Source organism: Sceloporus undulatus, chromosome 1 (assembly GCF_019175285.1).
Source record: "Sceloporus undulatus isolate JIND9_A2432 ecotype Alabama chromosome 1, SceUnd_v1.1, whole genome shotgun sequence".
Classification (NCBI taxonomy): domain Eukaryota; kingdom Metazoa; phylum Chordata; class Lepidosauria; order Squamata; family Phrynosomatidae; genus Sceloporus; species Sceloporus undulatus.
In genome coordinates, this window is record NC_056522.1 from 339,992,822 (window position 1) to 340,017,613 (window position 24,792).

Consider the following 24,792-nt stretch of genomic DNA (forward strand, 5'->3'; position numbering starts at 1 on the left):
AATTCCATGTATGCTTGAGCCCCATTCAAAGTCGATGGGGCTCGTGTTCATGGACGCATGCCCCATTACTCTTTCTGGGGTGCGGCACCGCTTCTTCCAGCGCGGTTTCCAGCATTTTCTGGAAGCTGTGTAAGGCGCACCCATGTATGACACGGGCACACTGTACATGCGATGGCCAGGAGTGCTTGGTGCCAGCTTCAGCTGATACACCAACTGCATCCCTACCTGGACCAAAAGGATCTAGAAGCAGTGGTACAGACACTGGTAATCTCTTGTTTGGATTTCTGTAATGCACTCTACATGGGGCTACCCTTATACCATGTTCGGAATAATAATAATAATAATAATAATAATAATAATAATAATAATAATAATAGGATTTATTTATATGCTGCCCAATCACTGGGAAGCCGGGCGGCTTACAACAAAGGGGATAATAAATGGTTCCCTGCCCTCAGGCTTACAATCTAAAAAGACATGACACAAAAGGAGAAGGGAATGGTGAGGGAGGGGGAGGGGAGGGGATCAGGTCCAGCATTCTTCTCTCCCTCTGAGACCTGGACCAAGGCAGATGGACTGGAGGGAGGGCTCTTTTTCTTAATCGAGGCCGGGCCTGATGGTGTTTGGCCAGTCCTTTCACTCCCTCCCAGGCCAGAAGATGATAGTTGGAAGGAGGGAGGGGAGGGCTCTTCCTCTTCAGGCCCGATTGTGTTGGGCCTGTCCTTTCGCTCCCTCTAAGGCCAAAAGATGACAGTTGGAAGGAGATGACAAAAAGCTGCAGCCAGATTGGTCACTGGTACATGCACTGGTAATCTCTCGTTTAGACTTCTGTAATGCACTCTACTTGGGGCTACCTTTGTACCAAGTTCTGAAGCTTCAATTGGTTCAAAATGCTGCAGCCAGACTGGTCACTAATACACCTAGGTCTGACCATATAACACCAGTGTTGAAATTTCTTCACTGGCTGCCAATCAGCTTTCGGGCACAGTACAAGGTGTTGGTTATTACTTTTTAAGCCCTACATGTCTTGGGTCCAACCTATTTCAGGGATCGCCTGCTTCCATATAATCCACCCCGCACCCGCAGGTCCTCTGGGAGGAATCTATTGCAGCCTTTAAAAACCAGACTAACTGCTACCTCCCAGAGGGCCTTCTCTGCAATTGCACTCAAACTATGGAACGGTCTGCCAGATGAGATCCGTCAAATTGCCAGCTTAGACAGCTTTAAAAAAGCTGTCAAGACAGATCTCTTCTGGCAGGCCTTTCCTGAATAAAAATGCCTGGCCACAGAATGACTGCCCCCCACATCATGTATCAGCCCACCATTCTGTCCTCGTATTTTTCTTTTTGTGTATGTGTGTGTTTTTAATAGATATTTTAATCCTGTTTTAAGGGGGGGGGGGAATTTGGGACATAATTTTGTGGTTTTTAATATGTTGTGAGCCGCTTTAATTGTCTTGTAACAGAAAAGCAGGATATAAATAAAAGTTTTATTATTTATTTATTTATTTACATGGCTTGGGCCTGAGTTGCTTGCAGGAACGCCTCTCCCTACATAATCTGCCCCACACACTCAGAGCATCTGGGAAGAATTTGTTGGAATACTATAACACTAGATTAACTACAACTTCCCATAGAGTATTTAGTGCCGCCATCCCTAAATTGTGGAATAGTCTATCGGAAGAGATCGATCTTATCACCACCTTAGACGCCTTTAAGAAGGCACTTAAGACGGATCTTTTCCGGCGGGCTTATCCACCTGATTCTGTATAAGAGACCGTAATTAATGCTCCACTTGACTATGACAGTATGACTGAAAAGTTTTCTGATGATTAGATTTTAAGGAATAGGAATGAGTAATTCAGTATTAGTATTTTATAGATTGTCTTTTTAGAATTGTATTGTGTCGTTTTAATGATGTAATACTGTTTCAATCCTTGGGAGAGGTGAGAAATATAAATAAAAATTATTATTATTATTATTATTATTATTATTATTATTATTATTATTAAGTATCATCACCAGTTTGAATTCAGACCAATAGCCAATTGGCAGCCATTGCAGCTTTTGTAAGGCTGGTGTTACATGTTGTCTATATGCTACACTGGAAAACAATCTTGCTCCTAATTTTAGCTTTTGAATGGGTCTTCAAGAGCAGGCCCTTGTAGAATGCATTGTAGGAGTCTAATTGGAAAGTTACCAGTATATGAGCTACTGTGGCTAGGTTATCCCTGGTCAGCAAATGCTGTAGCTAGTACACCAGATGGTGTTGGAGTATCCAGAGCAGGTTTCTTAGCAAATTCCCATTTCCAGTGTTTATTGCTTTTGCGGCACTTCTGAGTTTTCTGTGAAGGTAGATCTCATTTTGTGGTTAACATTATTAGTAGCTTCAATTGCTCATTCTAATTCCAGATAAAAGTTCTGCGTCGAGTGAAGGATGAATATGAGAGAAGAGGTGGATTCATTCGTATATTTCCTACACCAGTAACCTGGGACACTTATGGGTGAGCTAAAAATCATAATTTGAACATATCATCTCAGAATTTTACAATACCCAGCGAAGTGATAGATGGAAATACTTATTTCATAACATTTTAATACTTTTAAAGATTTTCCTTTCTCAACAAATTTCCTTTCTAGGATTGTGTTTTACACTGTCTTGTCTCTCTTTCTTCATTACCACCTAATCCAGCTTTGCACCATGCAAATGTTTTGCTTTTCTTCTTTTGATTCCTATTTGCTGCACTTCATGAAAAACTTTGCAAATTACCTCTGCTAAGATATTCTTTCTTCTTTTTTAATAGTGCATTTTAACTGACACTATGTTCTTGGTTTTTCAGATCCTTTCTGGAACACAAAACCACAATGAATTATATGCTGGCTGCTCGACTTTTCCAAGAAAGGTAGAAAATAGTCTCTAGAAGTGTCTAGTCTAGAACATAGTAAAAGAAAGAGTTAGAGAAAGGAGTGCTTGTAGGCAAAATTCTGGTCTCTCAGGGAACAGCTAAATATTGCTGCTGGTTGTACGTAGAAGTGATGAGTATTCATATAGATCAGCGGTTCCCAACCTTTGTTGGGCCGTGACCCCCATTGGGGACGAAAGTCCCGCCCGTGCCCCCCTGATAGGTTGGGAGGCCAGGAAGGGGTGGGATTTTTGGCTGCATACAAGCCCCAGAAGGCTTTGTGGCTGGAAGTCCCGCCCCTTCCCAGCTTCCCAAACAATTAGGGAGGCCACCAGGGGAGAAGGGGTGGGACTTCTGGCCGCAAAGGCCTCTGGGACTTGCAGTCCCATCCCCTTCTCCCTGTGGTTGCCTGACAGCCATGGGGAGAAGAGGAGGAGGCAGCCCCGCCCCTTCCTTCCCTCCCCGCGGCTGTCAGACAGCCGCGGGAAGGGAGGGAGAGGAGGAGGCGGCCCCACCCCATCCCCTTCTCCTTGCGAGGGCCAGCACTCGCAGGGAGAAGGGAAAGAGGAGGGAGCCCCGCCCTCCTCTTTTCCCTGTGCGGTGCCGGCGCTAGTGCCGGCACCCGCGGAGAAAAGGGGAGGGGGAGGAGGAGGTGGGGGATTCCCATCCTGGCGACCCCCGGGAAAGGGGTCGCGACCCCCAGGTTGGGAACCCCTGATATAGATAAAAGGGAAATCATTCCTGTGAACATAAACATTGCATTGCATCTACCAAAACAAACAAAAAACAAACAAGCTTAATTTATATACCGATTCATACCGCCTAAGCAGTGTCTAAGCGGTTTACAACTGTAAGCTACCAGGCTTGACTGTTTTGTTGGGTGAAACCAGAGTTGGTTCAATCTACTATTTCTCCCCAAATAAATGGTCAGCCCATTTGGAAACTCACCACTTTCTGCTAACTCAAACAGAATCTTATCTGTCGTGTATCATTTGTATGTGAATTTACCTAATTTATGAATATCTTATTTGAAGCTGTGCTGTGCCTGGATATTTGGTGTCTTCTGGTAGCTTAGTTGTCTTGGTTTTCACTTCAGATCACAAAATAGTGCCAAGTCCCATGTAATATTCTCCTGCTTTCTTTTCTTCATTGTGAAAAAAAAATCTTATCCTTGGTTTCTTCTTCTTCTTCTGATTTTTAAGAAGGTCTGACACTCAACAATATTTGTGTATTTGCATGTTTGCAAATGGTAACTGTATGTGATATTTAAATTGAAATATATATCTAGTATAACTTTTTTGAGTTACATCCATTGCTGATATGTCAGATGATTAAATGATTTTGTTTGACACTAGCTTTTTGCTGTCTGGGGATGATGCAGGCTATAGTTAGGTAGTTAGGTACATCTGTGATGGGTTAAAGAAGTCTGCTTTAGACCATAGTAGGAGAAAGCAAAATATTCCTTGTTCCTCTGACATTCCATTGCTGGAAAGACTTCAGTAATTCCTTTGCCTTTTGCATCTTAGAAAATATTCTAAGGCTGTGAAGAATTTAACATTTAAACATTGAAGCTACTTTATACCAAGTTAGTGTTGGTTTATTAAGACCTGTGTCAACTACTAATGGAAGCAACTCTCCACAACCTCAACCACAGGGCTTTCTCAGATTTACTACCTCAAATCATTTTAATTGGTGGTGGTGGGAGTTGAACTTGTGAAACATATGCATGCAAGCTATGTGCTGTTCTATTAAGATATTAGTCCTCCCCTTGACTGCACATTATAGATTATTTCTTCTTTGGGAACACTGTGTCCCAGAGGCACTGCTTGCTGATCCTTTTTGGAATGCATTTTTAGAGTGATTACCTGCCAGCAACATTTCTGCTGGTATGAACAAGAAATCCATCTCACTTGTTTTTGTGTTCAATACTATTATTTTTCATAATAAAACCCAGGAAGACCTCCCAGAGGGGTAGTAAATTTTTAATTGGTAAGTTTGAGTGGCAAGATGTGAGTGCACTTTCAAATTACTTGCATTGGGCAGCTTTTGCCTTTCAGTCATTTGGAGATAGCTTTCTTTTTCTAAGGCATCCTGGTATAGAATTGCTTTGCATTTAACTAGGCTCCAAAGATGCATTTTTCTGAATCAGATCTGACACCAGTTTTATTTTGAGCCGTGGAAGACAACCATAAGAGCAGTGGTTCCCAGCATTTGGTTCTCCATTTGTTTTGATCTTTGGATCCCAGAAGCCCTAGCCAACTTGGTCAACTGTCAGGAATTTGTGGAGCTAAAGTCTAAAGCCTCTGAATCATAGAATCATAGAGTTGGAAGAAACCACAAGGATCATCCAGTCCAACCCCCTGTCATGCAGGAAATCTCAATCAAAGCATCCCCAACAGATGGCCATCCAGCCTCTGTTTAAAGACCTCCAAGGAAGGAGACTCCACTACACTCTGAGGGAGTTTGTTCCACTGTTGAACAGCCCTTACTGTTCTCCTAATGTTGAGGTGGAATCTCTTTTCCAAAGGTTGGGAACCATTACCTTAGAAGGCTGCTGTGCTGCCTTATTATGTCCCATGTGCACACTTACTGGGCCTTCTGAATGGCACTGCTATAGCTACCAACCTTGCTTTAGTAAATGCACTGGCCGTGTAATGGACCCAAAGCCAGGGCCTGTCTGCAATAGATGTCTGGTGGCTGCCATGATGTCTGATTTGCTGTGCCACTGATGTGTATGCCCATCTACTTTAAAGGGCATACTGGGCAAGTGCTACTGAGGTGAGGGGCCAGTGAAGAGTCAACCCGAGTGGGCCCTGCTAGATGCCAGCAAATTCCCCAGTAGACTGTTGCTGATATTACAGTGGCTCCACAACATATAAAATGTGCTGCATGTAACAATTAGAATTGACATAGACTAGTGCAGTGATGGCAAACATTTTAGAGACTGAGTGCCCAAACTCAATGGTGTTCCTGCACTGGGTGTCACCCAGTGCCAGGGAGGGGGGACTTCTGGGGGAAAGAAGCCAAAGCACACTCTTTCTTCCTTAGGCTGCCAATAGCAAACCCCCTCTGATGAAACTTGCCAAGAAAACCCCATGATAGTTTCACCTTAAGGTCACCAGTAATAACTTGAAGGCACCCCCCAATGCACACACTCTCAACCTCAGGCTAGCAATAGCATACCCCTCCTCTGATAAAACCTGCCAAGAAAACCCCATGATAATTTCACCTTAGGGCTGCCAGGAACAACTTGAAGGCACACACGTACACACAGCCCGCTCGCTCGCTGCTGCCTCTTCCTCCCTACCTCCTGGCTGTCAGCAGTGGGCTGGCGGGCGACGTGCAGGCACACAACAACAACAACAGCAAACATTTAAAAAGAAGACAAGACACACAACAATAACAAATGTAGTACAGGAAGCCAGTGTGGTCCAGCCATTTGAGCGTGCAACTGTAGATCAGGAGTTCGAATCCCAGCTCGGCCATGGAGACCTACTGGGTAACCTTGGGCACGTGATACTCTCTCAGCCCTATGAGAAGGCAACGGCAAAAAATCCCCTCTGAACAAATCATGCCAAGAAAACCCCATAGTAGGCTTGCTTTAAGGTCACCATAAAGTGGAAATGACTTGGAGACACAACAACAACAACAACAACAACAAGTATTTAAAAACATCAGCTCTGAATTCCTATCAAGGTTTCAAGCCTCCCTTTTAGAGGCAGTAACAGCAGCAGCAGCTGAGGCCAGCGAGGCTCCTCCAGGGCCCTGGAAGCCGAGGACAGCCAGAGCCAAAAGCATGGCTGCTTGGAGGAAGAAAACAGCACTTCCCAGCCACTGGGATTTTCAAATTCCCTGCCCACGCTTCCTCCAGCCAATATGAAGGAAAGGCATCTTGGCTAATTGTGCTTGCCCACAGAGATGGGTTTCCGTGCCCTCTCTGCAACACATGTCATGCGTTTGCTACCACAGGACTAGTGACATTGAGTCAATGTTCCTTTTTTTTTTTTTAATTAACAAAACTTAACTCATATATAACTAAACCATAACACCACAAAAAAAAAGACCAACAACATTAACAACAACAACAGAATTTTCCACAACACAATACATTCTCCTACATTCTAAACATTCTAAACATTAATTACGCTAAACATTCTAGACATTTATTACACCTATCTAAAACAATTCTTCCGTTCTTTTGCACTTAGATTATATAATTTATAACTTCTTTTGTGGTCCTTATTTATCATTGTACTATTATCATGTGCCTGCTACTTATAAGTAAATCTATTTCTAACGAACTCCAACATATGTAATCATTTCCTTAGCATTGTTGTCTGATATTCTATATACTTATCATAGTCTAATATCTTTAATATGATTAATACATTGTTGATATACAGTATCTTAGTTCTATTTAGTCTTTAAATCCTTCTATAAAAAGTTCTTTTCTTTCTTGTTGTAAAAAATCCATCACTTCCTTCCAATCTTTGTGAAATTCTTCTGTATCTTCGTTGTTCAATAGTCTTGTTAATTTGTCCATTTCTGCTAATTCATAAATTTTAACAATCCATTCTTCCAATTTTGGTAAGCTTTCTTCTTTCCATCTACGCGCCAAAATGATTCTTGCTGCAGTGATCAAGAGAAATATTATTCTACCATGTTTTTTTTCTAATGATCTATCAATTATATTTAGCAAGTAGGTCTCTGGTGTAAATTTAAATTTTATTTTCAATATATTACAAATTGTTTTATGGATTAATTGCCAATATTTTTTAACTTTGGAACAAGTCCACCAGCTATGATAGAAAGTTCCTTTTTCTTTTTGACATTTCCAGCATTGATTGTTAATGCCATAAATTTTGGCTAGCTTCTCCGGTGTAATATACCATCTATAGAGCATCTTATAATAATTTTCTCTTAGATTTTGGCTTCTTGTGTATTTTAATCTTCTATTCCAGGTAAACTCCCATTGTTCCAATTCGATATTATGTCCAATATTTTGAGCCCAAATTATCATATTACTTTTAATTATTTCTTTTTCTAGTTCAATCTTTAACAAAAATTTATATATTTTAGATAATAACCCTTTGAGTCAATGTTCCAAGCTGTGGCAACTTACTTTCTATGAGAAGTCAATTCACAGGAATTCTGAATTTTCTAAGAGTGTGGTGAGCTTATTTTAAATGCAGGTTTAAGTGTCATCAGCCAGTTTAGGTGTAATGTTAATTTGGCCATCAAATAGAATTGCAGGATTGGGAGCAGATTGCACTGTCACATGGTCATTTTTTGTTTTGTATATGAATTTTTTCTGCTTCTAATTTTCTTGATTGGTTATTTAGCTCAGACTAATGTTTACCTCTATTAACTACATACCTGAGGAAACTGGTCCATTCAGAGAAACTGCCAGTGGCTGTTTTAACCATTTGTGTTTAGAACAAAAGCCGTCAGCCAAGTCATTGGTTAGTGATGTTTAACTACCTCCAAAACAGTTTAAACTACCTGCAGTCTAAACTGAAGCTGGCATTTTTGGTGTCCAAATTAATTTTTTGGAAAATATTTTGTAATCTTTTTATTTATTTTCTCTGCATTGATGTGTATTTGTGGTGTATTTATATTTTCCTTTCCCTCTGCAGAGGTGGGTCAAGGCGATGTCCAGCTCCTAGACTAACTCGGTAAGCACCTTGTGTAAATACATTTGTTGAAGTGAAGGAGTTTATAGTTATATCATAAGATCTTCATTAATCTTAAACTAGGATCCTTTTGTTAAGAAAACAAAGCCTTAGCTAAACAATGTTGTTCCAGTTTCATACCAAATTCTTTACGAAGTGAGTTTCTATTTCTGAAGAAATGAATATCTTGGGCTGAGCACCCTTTCTTCACTATTGGTTGCTTGGTCAGTGAAAAACAATGCAGTTGACTGGTTTTAATTAGCTAAAATTAAGTCACTCAGCTTAAAAACAAAATAATCCTGGGGTGCTTAGTATTGGCATCCTCTTAATCTCTGTGCCACATTTCACATGTTTAACTTGTATGATCTTGGAGATATGGTGAAGACTCTTTAATTAATACAGATTAAAATGTCTGTGGCATCTGCATATAAATTAAGATGCATCAGCAACACTTTTTAGAAATTAAATTTCATTATAGACTTTTGTGGGTGCACTCTCAGCTACTTGATTTCTCCAATGAAAGCTGATGTTTCTAAGCTGTGAGTTCTGCATAGTCATCTATGTTTGAAAATATGGAACTGATTTGTCTGTTAGAACCAAAGAGAAAATACCACTTCTATAAAAGAACTCCATTCAGCCACTTTGCTCAAATAATCATCACTTACCTGGAATTTTTACACAGGATATAAAGGTATTATATAACATTGGCAGGGCAAAGTAAGGGTACCAGGGCTCCTGAAATGTATGAAAACCATAATCAACTACCATCATATAGCTTCTAAAGGCAGCTTGGGTACCTCATTAATCATCCTTTTCTAAAATAACTCCAATATTGAGGGATAATTAAAATGAATGGATAGGAAACTCTCGGTAGAGTACTTTAGCCAAGAAATCAGCATGAGATGTACAAAGCAAATGCACTTCCAAGCTTAGAATTATAATTAAACAGCAAAATTGCATTTATTCAAATAAATTAAGAGTTTACATTGTAATAAGGTAAAAAGAGGAATAGTTAAAAAAAGAACAAAATAAGGTTATAGGTTTCTTTCACTCCAGATGTATATGGCATGTGATCATGAGGACTTTAAATATTTGTAAAAACATAGCACCCTGTTTATCCCATCTGTGAAAGTGGAGAGTGGAACTTGCTGCTTCAGAAAGTGAGAGGAGAGACAACAGGCAATTGCTCCATAACTTCCTGAATACTCATACCAAAAGAGAAGCCCTTTTAGGGATTCACAAAAATCCCCTCAAATTCCCCAGAAAGCAAAATCCAATCTTTCAGTAAGAGCAAGAGAGAGAGCCACTTTGGATGTAGGTCTGTCCTTGTTTGCTGGTGCAGTCCTGATGTCATTCTAAGCTGCTTTATAGGAAATATAAATTAAACATCCTTTAATTGTTAAACCATCAGATGTATTTCATGCTTCCACAAAAGACAATTTGTTAGGAGGTTACATATTTCATTAAGTCACTTATTGGTCACTCATGCTTGTTGAGAGGTTCTGCTTTTAAGTCACAAAGAAAATGGTGCACACATATTTGATAGCAACAAACTGATTTGAATGTAGTTTCAGGCTTCTGCATGCATTCATTAATATTGTGCATATTGTGACATAGATAGCAAATCACTAACTTGTAATGAAAAGAAATTGGGCTATCAAAAGTTAAGAAAATCAAGACTTTTCAATGAAAAGTAAAATATCTCTTGTGAGATCATCTTGTCTTTTGCTAATGGTTGCACAACCTATCTAGTTCTGAGAAACAAAGTTAGAAACCCATAGTTAGAGGTGTCCATGCCATTCTTAATTAAATGGCCAGGAAATATGAAAAAAGAAAAAGCAAGAAAGAAAGAAAGCAAATGTGGAAGGCTCACTGTAAAAGTAAAGGCTATATACATACAGCTTTCCTGAATGAAAAAGAAACAGAATGGATTGGAAGCAGTCTTACCCATACTTGGGCTGGACCTTCTAAAATACATGGAATTTTAGTGAAAATACTGGTTTAGGTACAATTAAGACTGGATCTAACCCCAATAGGAATTTAACAGAGAAAGGATGAAGTTTCCATAACAGTTATTACAAGATGAATAAGATTTCTCTTGAATCTACACTAAAACCAATTAATTATAAATTGATAACTACCCAGAAGATGTAGGCTCCTATGGAACTACTTTTAAAGGCATGCTATTTTTTTGTAAGCAAGAATCAGTACAGGATCAGATACGTGCCTTAAATCTCCTACTATACAAAGGTACAGACTCAAATTAATCTGTGTGTGTTTATATAAAGACAGAGAAAGAGATTTAGGAAAACATTTTCTTTGTAGATTTATTATCTAAGGATTTAGTGTTGTTCATCTCTTGGTAACCTCTATAAAAGTGTAAATATTTGTTGTAGGTTTATAAGTCTTTACTAATACATATTGAACAACTGTGTTTCTTTGAGGCCACCACAAATATAGCAGAGCAGAATCTAGATTAGGCTTTTATTGGGGAAATATGCTGCCTCATTAATGGGTTATATGTACAGTAATATCCAAATGTTGTCACCTTAATCCTCTGGATAAACAGAGGGAACAATCCACTCAAGCTCAGGTTATCCCCACACACCACCCATCTCATTGACTGCTGCCCAACAGTTTGTGAATTTGGAAAGCAAAAAAATAATTCTAGCTACGTGTTTGCTTCTAAGCATAGCTCTGGTGAAAGAGATGAGGGAGCATTGAAAATAATACTTATTTTGTCTAGCGTGAGTGAGCCAGTGTGCAATAGCATTATCCCCTTAATAAAGAATAAGGAGAAAGAGAGGTCCCACAAATTAGTGAGTTCTGAAGGGCTAAAGAAGCCAATGAAGCCAGAAAAGCCTTGCCAGTTTTTTGTTTTTGTTTTTGTTTTAAAAAGCCTGATTGTCTGTGACATTCCCAGTCAGAGAATCATGGTTTGGAAGTAGATAAAACAGAAATGGCCACTTTAGGCCACCATGTTGATAATTAAGGTTTGACTGAGGGTGGCAGGGCAATCTCTGGAAATAATACTATTCTAATTCTTGGCAAGAAGGCAGCTACTGAGCTGTCAAATATTGTGATGAACAGTTCTGAGAGTCAGCCAGGCATGGGGTGAGATTGTCATCTTTGTATTTCACCATAGCTATTTTTTTTTATATTGTACTTGAAGTTACTAGATAAAGATACATACCAACAGTATCCACCAATTCATAGCCAGTCTTTTCAGAGCCAGTCTGTGAATAGAGAGATAAACTCTTCAAGACCACAAAATGAATTGCAGTTTAATCCTTTGAATTTGGTAACCAGCACAGCTGCAATGAATTAGCAAACAATGAATTATTTGATGCAAATGAATTTGCAAAACATTCCTCAATATAATTTATTTTCAATGAATTCTAAATCTGATTTCAGCAATATTAAAAAGTAATTAATTTATTAATGGCTGATGAGAAAGGAGTGCAAGACAGATGTGTTCAAGAGAGCAAATAAAAAAAGCAAATAATAATAAGAAAGCAAAGGTTTCATAAGAGCATTATAAAATAAACATTTAATCAAGGAATCTACCTCTGATTCAGAAATAGAGGATGAGAAATTTGGAGAGGTGGAGGAAATGCAGTTTTCTGACACTTGAAGATTTTGCTGTTACTGATTCAGCAAATGAGAATGTGTCTAAAAACTATTTTTACAGAGGGATTTAGGAATCCACTTTAGATGTGGAAATGTGTTAGGATAGTACACAAGAGGATAAAGAGGAAACAAATATAGATTATATAGAATACAGTCAGCCCTCCCCAAGCGCGGAATTGCCATTTAAACATCCGCAGATGGGCCCATTTATCACAGTGGCAGCATGTGTACATGGATGCTCTGCCATTAATACTAATGGAACTTGATTCTCTTTTGGCATTCGTGGGGGCAGGGCGTCTGGACTCGTAGATATGAAGGGTTGATTGTAGCTTAAGTTTTAAAAAGACCAGTTCCAAAATCTATGGAATTTCCTTTACCAAACATATTTAAAGAGGGAGTAGAATTGGAGTGGGATACTTCATTAAACACTAATAAGCTGATTGATGTTAGCCAGAAGCTATATTTAATGGGGGGGGGGGATAAGTTGTTTTTGGATGCTTCAATAATAGCACCTATTGTGGGATCACATATCCCTTAAGAAAATGATACAGTGTAAAAGAAGTGGATGAGCGCAGAGCTGAGGCACCATTAAAAAAGTGCATGAGGTGCCAGCTTTAATGATTAGGAATTTTATGGCAGTATCAGTGTTTGCATGAGTGGTGGTCCTATGGGTTAAGGATATACAAGATATTCAGGATGGTGCAGACATAAGTTAATAGAGACTTTAGAAGGATTGGGGGGGGGGGGGGGGTTGAGGTCTGTAGCAAATATGGGGCATGAGTCAGTCGCCTTTGTCACAAGGAATATTACAGCCTGAGCAATCACTTATAGGTCACTTTGGTTGTGCTACGGGGAGGTGGATTAGAAGTCCAGAAATAATTTGGCCTATATGCCATTTAAAGGAGGAAAGCCCTCGGAAATCTATGAGGAAGGAGTGCTGGAAGCCATGCCGGAAGAAATGTCACTGCATGCCGGAAAGAGTAATAGCATGCGCCCATGGTGTGTGCATGCTGCTGTGCCGCTGCAAGCACGAGCCCCATTAGCTTTAATGGGGCTTAAGCTTACGTGGAATTTCCCTTGGGCGGCGGGGGGGGGGGGGGCCCAAAAGGGATCCCCTGCTTTAGGGAAGGGACTACTGTGGTTGAAAACCAGGATAAGAAATCAATGATGCTAACAACATAATGGAAGAACATGGAAAGAAAGCCTATTTGAGGGGGGTTTCTCTTTTTGAGTAGAGAAAGAAATTATGATTTTTAATAAGGAAGTGGAACATCATCTAAACATTGGGACTAAAGAGAAGATACCCAAAAGCAGCAGATTTAAGGCGGTGTATTCTCTCTCTTTTATGGTGCCGAACAGTAATGGTACTTACCAGCCTGTATTGGATTTTAAAATTTTAAATAGTTTTGTGACATATGAAAAGTGTAAAGTGGAGACCTTGCAAACCATTAAAGGAAATCTACACAAGAAAGATTGTTTGGTTTCAGTTGATTTAAAAGAATCATACATGCATGTGCCTATGGTCCCATTCTGTAGGAAATACCCTCTTTTCCAATATAAAGCCAAACACTATTAATTTAGAACTCTGCCATTTGGCCTGGCTTCAGCTCTCAGAGTTTTTACAAAAGTATTAGATCCACTGGTAGCTCATCTTTGGAAAGAAAGGAGTTCATGTTTATCCTTATTTGGATGACATATTATTAAAGGAGCAGGTCCATGAGCAAGATTCCATGCAAGAAAATTACAATTCCTGATTCCTTGCCAGCCAGCTAGCAAATATGGAGCTAGCATAAATATGCAACATATCAAAGTGGATCTTCCTCAAATATTGAAACAAGATCTTACTTGGTGATTAGTCAGCAAGAATATGGATAGGACAGTTTCATTTGTGACACAGCCAAGTGTAACAATGTTCACAGATTGACTTTCTCTGGATGGAGAGTTCATTGTCATGGCCACTCTATACAAGAACAGTGGTCTCAGAGGGACTTGAGAAACATCATATATTACTTGGTGCATCTGGCTCTTCTGAATGTTGTTCCTGTCATCAAGGGCAGACATGTACAGACAATTTAAAAGTAAAAACTTACATTTGAAATTGAGGGTGAATTGGATTGTTATTCCTGATCAAATAATCATGCAGAATTGTTTAGTTTGCTGAGCAATATTTTAAATGTGCATGCACGGGCTGTTTGAGCAGGCATGCAATACATCAAGGGAATTTTTGCTGAACCAAGAGGTTTTTGAGGGTTTGGATAAATATTTTGGTATATTCCTGGTTGATTTGCTCATCTCTGGTCAGAATTAAAATATAAACAAATATTTTTCAATAGGTGGCAACAAAAAAGCAGAACAAAATACACTAGCAATACCATGGCCATGGATCATGTTTTATGTTTTCCCAACAGCATTTATCTGTATAGATAAATATAGTTCAGCATAGACAGTTTTCAGTAGCATGGTGCTTCAGGACGTGAGGTGATTATGGGCAGCCACTCTCACCTGATATACTGAGGTTTAGGTAAGTCCTGAATTTGAGTGGATTGCTTCTCCTGTTTATCCAGAGAATGAGTATGAATATTCATTCTTGAGTACTAAGAGGAGCTCTCCATTCTGGCTGGCTGCAAAGGGAAAAAAGTTATTTTCATAAGTTTATTAGATAGCAGACTACTAGTTAAATGATAGCACCTAGTTTATGGGCAAGGTTTTAGAATTAAATGGACGGAGAAAGGAGATGAGTCAACTGTTGTTACTGAAAAAGGATTGTGAACCACCTGGCCAGCTGGTGCGTGGGAAGACCCACATTTGAGTGGATTGTTCCTCCTGCTATCCAAGAACTAATATTCATGGTAAGTGTCAACACTTCATGTTTTACCAATGCTGTGTTAATGGTTGTGAAGCCAATCTTGAGTCTTGGTGACCCCATGAATGAGACACCTCCAACTTATCCTGTCATTAACATGCCTTGCACACTTGAGGCCATAGCTTCCTTGATTGAGTCTATCCAGCTGGAGTGTGATTTTCCTCCTTTCCTACCTGCCTGGTCAGAATGCAGCTGTTCCACAACTTGTACACAGTGACAAGAAGAACTACTATAATAATGCAGAACAATAAAAAGTGACCAAAAAAAGAGGAAGAACATGAGACCTTTCCCATAAGATTCAAGAAATCAAAAGAAAATTTAAACCAAGAATGGGGATGCTCTATGACACACATTGTCTTGTTTTGGTCGCAGCCCAAGACTAGATTCTCAGAAAGGGAGTGCAGGAAAATACAGAGCCCAAGAGAAATACAGAGAGAAGCATGGGTCACCAGCAAGGAAATAGAAGCAGCTATGTCAGTTCGGTCTAAGTCATGCACAGTCCAGCAATAAATCCAGACAACAGTCCAAAGGGAGATCCAAGAGCATAGTCAATAAACAAAGCAAGGTTTAAGGTTGTCAGGCAGCCCGAACAGGAACATGAGGCATGACTGTTGCTTTTGTCATGAAGGTCACCTTCCTGCGGGAGATGTCAGGATATTTATGGTCTGGCAGCCTCCTATAGGTACTGTTTGATTGCTGAGTGTTTTAGATATAAATGCTCTGAGCATCTCCCTTCTTCTCTTAATGGTTGTCTGCTGAGGCTGGTACTGCCAGATCTCTGTCCCATCAGTGTTTGTGTCCACAGCAGAAGGCTGTGGCTACTAGGGAGCCTCGCCCTCTGTATCAGGCATTGACATATCTCCCTGTCGCTTTTAGAAAGTGAAGTGGAAGCTGCACTCAGAGTGCCTGGGAGAAATAAATCACCACCAACAGGTTGCATACCAATAAAGCTGCTTCAGTGTAGAGAGACAAAGTCTACTGTCGTTCTAACTAAAATCTCAACTAATACAGGAAATAAAACAATGACCCACAGATTGGAAATGTTCAATATACATTCCAATCCCTAAGAAAGAGGACACCAAATACTGCAGTTACCACAGGACCATTACAGTAATTTTCCATGCAAGCAAAGTGATGCTCAATCTGCAGCAAATGCCTCTACCATATACAGAGTGAGAGATGCCAGATGTCTAAGCTGGATTCAGGAAAAGAAGAGTCACTAGAGATTTTATAGCAAGTATATTTTGGATAATGAATGCACCAAAGATTTGATTGTCATGATGAGTAACCTATATTCAGGACAAGAGGCAGCATAAGGACAGAATATGGAGAAATAGAATGGTTTCCAACCGGCAAAGGGATCAGGCAGAGCTAGGTTTTATCATGTCTGTTTAACCTTTGTGCTGAACATATATGTAAGCAGGATTAGACTCAGAGGAGGGAGACAAAAAAAATTTGAGGGTGGAACATTAATAATTTAAAATACGCAGATAACATCATACTACTGGCAGAAAGTAACAAAGAATGAATACTGAAGAATATCTGTCTCCTTTTCTGTCAGAAAACCCATTTTTTCCTGACAGAAAAAATACATGACAGTCACTGCTTTTTGAAAATTAGCAATTGGAGTCCTTTGTCTTTGGGGCTAGTTGAATCTACAGCTTGGTTCCTGCTTATTTATGACTTGCATTTACCATATGATCATAAGACAGATGGATAGAACAATTGAGAAATGTATAATATAATTTTTGTGTTCTGTGCAGAAGATGGCTTACAATAAGGTGAGAATATAGACATTATTTTTATATGTGTTGGATATTTGTTCCGTTATAAGAGGTGTTCCAGTTTTCCAGTTCCAGAAAATATAGCAGATATAAGAAACTCTTTCAGCTATAAAGCAGGCAGAAACATAGTATTTTATTAGTGGCATTCCTGGATTTCTTAACATCTAAGAGAGTGTTACTTTGTCTTAAGTCTGTTTTGTATCTTATAAGTAGGATCAAAATGAAATAGAATTTACAAGGGTCTTCCCTACATTTTCTTTGTATTCTGCCCTAAAGGGGAAAACTATTAAAGGTTCACAGCACATTATGTAATGAAGAGGGAAAGTCCTTTCCACTAATTTCAGAGTTTCTTGTTGGAAAATCCTTTTCTCTTTTCTTGGGGTCTAACTACTATAATAATCTATGTATGCACAAAACATCTGTTTGCAAATATCAATTTTCATTCAAGTTAGATAGTCCTTTATCTGTAGACTCTTCTCTCTGAACGTCTCCTAGGTCATATGATATGCCTTAGTAGGAAAAAGAGAGAGAGTGTGTGTCAGTAGACTGTAATCAAAGATGCAGTCTCTGAAATCATACAATGCCTCTTCTTTTTCCTCTTTAGAGGCTTTGACTTGCAAAGTGGGCGTGTCGCCACTAGATGTCTCAACAGCAGTCTCAGGTAACAAAGCAACCTCTCAGTTTTACTTTTACTTTTCCCAGCAGTGGACTTACATATAACTGAACAAAGGTCTTTATTGTTCCTACCCAGATGTTCCAAGTTTTATAAACTGAAGCTAGCTTCAACCTCCACTTGTCTCTACTATACTGCTTACCTTTAGCATAGCTTCAGCAAATCCATTCTCAGCACAGTTCCCTAAAGACACAACTGTCAATTCTGCTTCTTTTCAGCTTTTGCTCAAAGGATTCCGCCATTCCCAGCTGGAGTTGGGCAGTTCTCTGGTTCATGGTTCATCTGACCATGCAGCCTGATTATTTGATGTTTAAAAAGATTCCAGTCATGGGTTGCGATTAAAATGGATAATTGCTTTTCTTTAAGGAAATCAGAGTTTATTTAGCTTAAACATATAAGGAAAGAGTTCAGGACCACATGTCAAAAACATAAGAATTGCAATTCAAATTTCTTAAAACACCTGTCCTGTGGCATTGAGCAGAAGGCCTTCAGGTAAGTTGCTGTAGAATTTTGACCTTTCATAACCTATTAGTAATGGTGGAAGTCGCCACATGTCATGTCTTTGAAGAACAAAAAGTCATAGAAAAACTGAAAATGATCCCATATTTTTCTGCATATTGTAGGCCCAAAGGAAATTCTCTTGGAAAACTACTTGTTAAAAAAAAAAATGGTTCTGTCTTTTCCAGAGATAATTTAGCTTCTAGCTGAATGGACAGATAAATCTACTTTGGGTGTGGGTGAATTTCTGTCAGCCACAAGACTTGCATTGGCTAATTAAAATGATGATGCCATTCTAAGCTGTGGTTTATATCAGATGCAAATCAAACATTTTTTAATTGCAGAAGCATAGGGTTCTTTTATCCATTACCCACCTTGTCATTACCTTTCTGTTGCAGTGGGATAGCATATGCCTGTTAGGCAAGACGCTATGCTTCCAGTAATACTGCTACTGGTAGGGTCTTCCACATCAGACATGATTTTACAGAGGAGCCAGCCTAAGTGTCCCAAATAGCTACTGGGCAGCAGCAGTAGAGTGCAGATGACTGGTGGAAGATCTCTTGGAGACAATAGCAGTGGCACTTTAGCTAACTCTGATTAGTGCAGTGCAGAGGGAAGCACCAGTAAACCTCTTTTGAATTTGTATTTAACCATGAAAACCCCGCAAAGAGACAATTGGAAATTGATAAAGAGTTTGTGCCTGATGATGACACTCCCAGGTTGGAAGGCAGTCAACCAGTTTCTGGGAAAGGGAGGACAAATACAAGTAGCATTGTGTCTAATGACATAGCTGGACTCAAGTTGAAAGAATGTTTAGCTGCTTATGTGCTCAGAGGTGAAAGAAAAGTCGAAAGCAATCTGCACAATATATGATGTAGGAACCTGGAGAATGAGAAGCATGGATCTCGGAAAGCTAGAAATTGTAAAACAAGAAATGGAATGCCTAAACATAACCATACTTGATGTGAGCGAGCTAAATGGATAGGAATAGGATTTTCCAATCAGATAAGTTACACTTGTTTTACACTGGAGATGGTAATCAAAGGAGAAATGAGGAAGCATTAATAATAGACAAAATATAGGAAAAGCTTTCAGGAGATACAATATGAAGTCTAATTGAATAGCATCAACAAGATTCCAGAGAAATAATATCAATATAATAGTGATCCAAGTTTATGCTCCCACCACAGAGGCAGATGAAAAAGAAAAGAAAGATTCTATGTTGAACTGTGGGAGGAAATTGTCCACACACCAAAATAGGACATGTAGATAATCATAGGCAATTGGAATGCAGAAGCAGGAAATAGAGCAGAATCAAACATTGTTGAAGAATTTGGGTGAGGCTCAAGAAATGAAGCAAGGAAGAACTGATTAAATTTTTTTAGGACAACAGTTGGTTCATTGAAAACATTATTTCAGCAAACAAAGAAATAGCTGTACATATGAACATCAACAGGTGGCCAATATAGAAATCAGATAGACTATATAATTAGAAGCAGAAAATGAGGAAGCTCTTTTCTCTGTGCAAAAACAAGACTAGGTGCAGACTGTGGCATAGACCATGAACTGCTGGTATCTAAAATTAGAATAAAGATTTTTTTAAAAATACACTGAATCTTTCGTTCTGCCAAAATACAGCCTGAAAAACATCCCTATAGAATTTAAAGACCATGTAAAGAAGATTTGCAGTACAGTCGACCCTTCTTATACACGGATTTCTATACACGGATTCAAGCATCCACGGTTTGAAAATGTTCAAAAAAGTATAAATGTAAAATATCAAACCTTGATTTTCCATTTTTTTATAAGGGACACCATTTTATTATGTCATTATATTTAATGGGACTTGAGCATCCACGGATTTTGTTATCCATGGGGGATCTTGGAACCAAACCCCAGCGTATAACAAGGGTCCACTGTACTACGCATAGTTTACAGGGAATCAGAAGAACTCTGAGTCAACATCATTAGGGAAGAATGAAAAAAAAAACAAAAACACTGTCTCTAGCCAAAAAGATAGAAAAGCCTAATTGGATGACAAATGAAATTGTTCAGTGTGTTAAGGACATATAACAGAAACAGGGTCAGAATCCAAAATGTGGCTATTCAGTGATTTGTGTATAGGGACAAAGAATTATCATAATAATCACTGTAAAAAAATAGAAGATTACAACAATAAAAAGGCAGAAGAAGAGTCCTTGTCCATAAAATTAAAGAGAAAGTCAAACCAAGGGATGCTACATGACCAAGATGTGATCAATGCAAAATAAAAAGTCAATAGATACAAACCCTGAGGAACTATATAAGTGACCAAGTGATGACAGATTCCTTCAAGAAAGAATTTGAAGTTGAATCCACAATTTTAGAAAATGAATTGGAAAATACTCTAAAAGCACTTGGGACAATTAAATCACCAGGAATAGATGGTATACAGGCAGAGTTGTTTCAAGCTGTAAAGAGAGAAAAATTCCCAACAAAAAAGGAAAGCAAAACAATGTCGCACAGACTGGAAATATTCAATATATATTCCAGTGCCCAAGAAAAGGGACACCCTGGATGACTGCACTGATTTCCATGCAAGAAAGTGATGCTCAAGATATTACAAGAAAAACTTTTGCCAGATATGGAACGAGAAATGTCTGATGACAAAGCTGAGTTCAGAAAAGAAAGAGGCGCTAGGGATCATATTGCTAACACACATTGGATAATGAAATACACCAAAGGATTTCAGAAGAAAATCATCCTGAAGCCTCTGGGAGAGGTCATCCAGAGTTTTGGAGTGCAGTGTCAGCAGTATGCAGATGACTCCCAACTCTATCTCTACTTTCCATCTGACTCCAAGAAAGCTGTCTCTGTGTTGAACCAGTGTCAGATGTTAGTAATGGATTGGATGAGGATAATTGAAACTTAATCCAGACAAGACAGATGTGCTCCTAGTAAGTCATAAGGCAGATCAGGTAATAGGGATTCATCCTGTGATGGATGGGGGGGGGGGGGGTTACAATTCCCCTGAAATCTCAGATTCGCAGCTTGGCTGTGCTGCTGGATTCAGATGTGAGCCTAGATGCCCAGGTTTCAGTTGTGGCCAGGAGTGCATTTGCACAGTTAAAACTAGTGTTCCAGCTGCGCCCGTTGCTTGAGAAGTCAGATCTGGCTATGGTGACACATACCTTGATTGCATCCTGCTTGGACAGTTGTAATAAGCTCTATGTGGGGCTGTTCTTGGAAACTGTTTGGAAACTGCAGCAGGTGGGTGCAAAATGCAAAAGGCGGGATATAAATCCTTGAAAAAAATATGAATAAAACTATCCTTTATAGATTACAGAAATTTGAATCTAAAAGAAATGGAAGTGCCACAGCATCTAATTGGCCTGATGTGTAGCCTCTACTCTGGAAAAGAGTCCACTGTCAAAACCCAATATGGAGAAACAGAATGATTTCCTCTTGGCAAGGCTGCATTTCATCAGCCAGTCTGTTTAATTTATATACAGAATCTATTGTACAGAAAGCAGGATTAGACTCAGAGGAAGCAGGCTTGAAAATTGAGGAGAGGAACATCAACAATTGAAGATAAGCAGATGACTCTGGTGCTGCAGTGGTTAACTGCCAGTACTGCAGCCATTCACTCACAAACCACACGGCTGTAAGTTCAGTCAGGGGCTCAGAGTTGACTCAGCCTGGCATCCTTCCGAGGTCACTAAAATGTGTACCCAGCTTGTTGGGGCAATTAGCTTACAGTTGTAAACTGCTTAGAAACTGCTTAGTATGGTATGAAGTGGTATATAAATGAAGCTGCTATTGCTATTCCTATGACTCCATATTACTTTCCGAAAATAGCAAATAATTGGAATGAGTACTGATCAAAATTTACACCTTTACTTTTTCATGGTTCAGTTTACACAAACTTTGTTTCATGCACAAAATTATCTAAATATTATGGTTGAAATTACCTTTAGGTTATGTGTATAACATATATATGAAACTTAAATAAATTTCATTTTTAGACTTGGATCCCATCTCCATCTGTATATGCAAATATTCCAAAATCTGGAGGGGTGGAGGGAATCTGAAACCCAAAATACAGAAGTTATCTTAAGCATTTTGTATAAGGGAGACTCAGCCTGTGTCAGGAGACAAGGTGACTCATTAGAAATTTGCAAGACCTGAGCAGGTTAGTTGATGACTGGGGCTCTTGGTGGTCTCTCATTCATAGGGTTGCTGTAAATTGAAAATTACCTGATGGCAAATGACATTGAAAACAGAGTTTTATATAGCAACCCTAAAGTGCATCAAATGCTGTACGTACTGTACACCTTGATTCGGGACAGCTGCAGTTGTCTTTGATACATGTTTACTCAAGCTGCAGGGGAAAGAGGCAGGGAGGGCAAGTGAGCCTTCCCAGGGAGCATAGCAGTGGAGCCTGGCAGAGGACTCTCCTGCCACTCATCCCAGTCACCCTCCTGGGCTCCTTCTTTCTGCATTGTCTGTCCCTCCACGTGCAGCCCATTTGCTGAAGAAAGAAGCAAGGAGGGCAAGCAAGCCTCCAAAGGCCCCGAGGACATCTGTAAGGACATTGCTATCCCCTAGAAGTCCATTGGCCACAGATTAAGAACCACTGGTCCATATCATTTAATGGGTGAAACATGAAGAGAAATTGATGAGAGTGCTTAGAAGAGGAAAATCTCCTCTCCATGTTCAAAACTGGGGAGGTAATAAGTGTACACGATCCTATCTAAGAAGGGCTAAGTAAAGATACTAATGAGAGGCAGTGATGGAATGACTTAGTACATGAAGGAATCAGAGTCAAGTATACCAGGGCCTGGAGGAGGATGTAGACAAAGAAACCATACTGAAGTTTTGTGCAATGTCTCTCATAGAAAACATTCTTTATCCCATAATGTGAAATTAATAGAGAGATCCATCATATATTTAGGGCATGGAGTAAGAAAAACATTTCACAGTTGGCATATGTAAACCTCTTGGTATCACTGAGCTGGACACATACTCTTGGCAGGAATGTATGTTGGAGAAGATATGACATCCAAGGCAATAACACTTCAGACGTGATATCCTCGCTCCGCGCCAGGGCGCTTAGTGCGCCCTTAGCGCGGCGCAGGAAGGAGCTCCATTTCAGAGCTCCTTCCTGGTTTGGTCCGCTGGGCGCAGCCTTCACTCCAAGCTATGCATGTGCCCCTTTGGGAGGAGCAAGATGACTCTTAACTCTACTTCACCTTGTCAATGCAGTCAGCTGGAGCTTTGAAGGTGCTGGAGTAGTGCCTGAATGGTGTAATGAGTTGGATGAGTGTCAGTAATCTGAATCCAAATCCCAGTAAAACAGGCTTTGTGGATTATTAGTTCTCAAACTACTTGCCCTGGATGAGGTTTTGCTCCTCCCAAAGGGGCACACGCATAGCTTGGAGTATTTTTGGGTAGCAAGTACATTTAACAATAGCAAGTACATTTCTATACCGTTTATCAGTGGACTCTAAGCGGTTTACAGTGTTAAGCTAATTGTCCCCAACAAGCTGGTGACCTTGGAAGGATATCAGGCTGAGTCAACCCAGAGCCCCTGGCAGGTATTGAATGCCCAACCTTGTGGTTTGTGAGTGAGTGGCTGCAGTACAGGCATTTAACCACTTCGCCACCAGGGCTTCTTGGAGGGCCAAGTGAACTACAGGGGTACCCCGGGTTACGAATTTAATTCGTTCCGCCGCCGCGTTCGTAACCCGAAAAGCTTTCGCAAGCCGAAAACCCATAGGCGCTAATGGGGAAAAGCCGCGATTTGGTGCGAAAAAGCGCCGAAAAGCACCAAAATTTCTTTCGTAACCCGAAATAACCTTCGTAACCCGGAACAGTTTTTTTCAATTGATTTTTTTCGTAACCCGGAAATTTCGTAAGGCGGCGCATTCGTATCCCGGGGTACCACTGTACATGGTTTAGGCTGTTTGGGGCCATTTCTGTCTGGTCTGCCATCTATAGCCTTTCTTGGACAGTAGTTTGTGAATGCACTGGTAAAATCCCAGTTACAGTGGTACCCCGGGTTACGAAATTAATTCGTTCCGCCGCCGCTTTCGTAACCCGAAATACTTCGCAAGCCGAAAAACCCATAGGCGCTAATGGGGAAAAGCCGCGATTTCGTGTGAAATAGCACCGAAAAGCACCAAAAAATTTTTTCGTAACCCGAAAAAACCTTCGTAACCCGGAACAGTTTTTTTAAATGGATTTTTTTCGTAACCTGGAAATTTCGTAAGGCGGCGCATTCGTATCCCGGGGTACCACTGTATACTACCACTGTGCAGTCTTCAAGTTCCCCTTGAAGACTACTGGGAAACTGCACTAGTACAGAATCCAGCAACCAGATTGCTGACTGTTACACCATATAGAACTAATAAACAGTGGTTTTTAAAGGCGTTGCACTGACTACCAGTATGCTTGTGATCTGAATTCAAGATGCCGATGATGTCATTTAAAATTTTAATTAATTCTGACTGATTTACTAATTCTAACTGCTGTGGGACCTTGAACTTTGAAGGAATGCCTTGCCTTATATATGCCTGCCTGAGAATTCAAGTGTATTGGAAGGGCCCTCCTCTATGCCCCGTATCGTAAGAGGACATGGGAATCAGCCGTCTCTGTGGTGGCACCTCAGTTGTGGAATAGCATCTCTTTGGAGGCCCACTTGGCACAAGTTCTAGTGTCCTTCTAGGAGAAAGTCATAGAATGAATTTGTATTAGTCTCTGTGGCCTAATTGATTTTATCCAGTTTGCAC

General features: G+C 39.9%; 1 protein-coding gene across 10 annotated transcripts in view; it reads left to right on the forward strand.

The window, feature by feature from the left end:
* TTLL5 (tubulin tyrosine ligase like 5) overlaps positions 1-24,792 on the forward strand; it is a 273,548-nt gene that overhangs the window by 106,231 nt on the left and 142,525 nt on the right. For 9 of the 10 annotated variants that reach the window (XR_006104524.1, XM_042473064.1, XM_042473053.1 and 6 more), the window contains 4 exons: positions 2,412-2,503; positions 2,840-2,902; positions 8,539-8,577; positions 17,456-17,512. Coding sequence is in view for 9 of the 10 variants with exons in the window: in XM_042473064.1 (XP_042328998.1) it covers positions 2,412-2,503; positions 2,840-2,902; positions 8,539-8,577; positions 17,456-17,512 (251 nt within the window). In the remaining variant the exon portion in view is untranslated. The remainder of the gene's footprint in view (positions 1-2,411; positions 2,504-2,839; positions 2,903-8,538; positions 8,578-17,455; positions 17,513-24,792) is intronic. The other variant, XM_042473088.1, reaches the window with a different exon arrangement.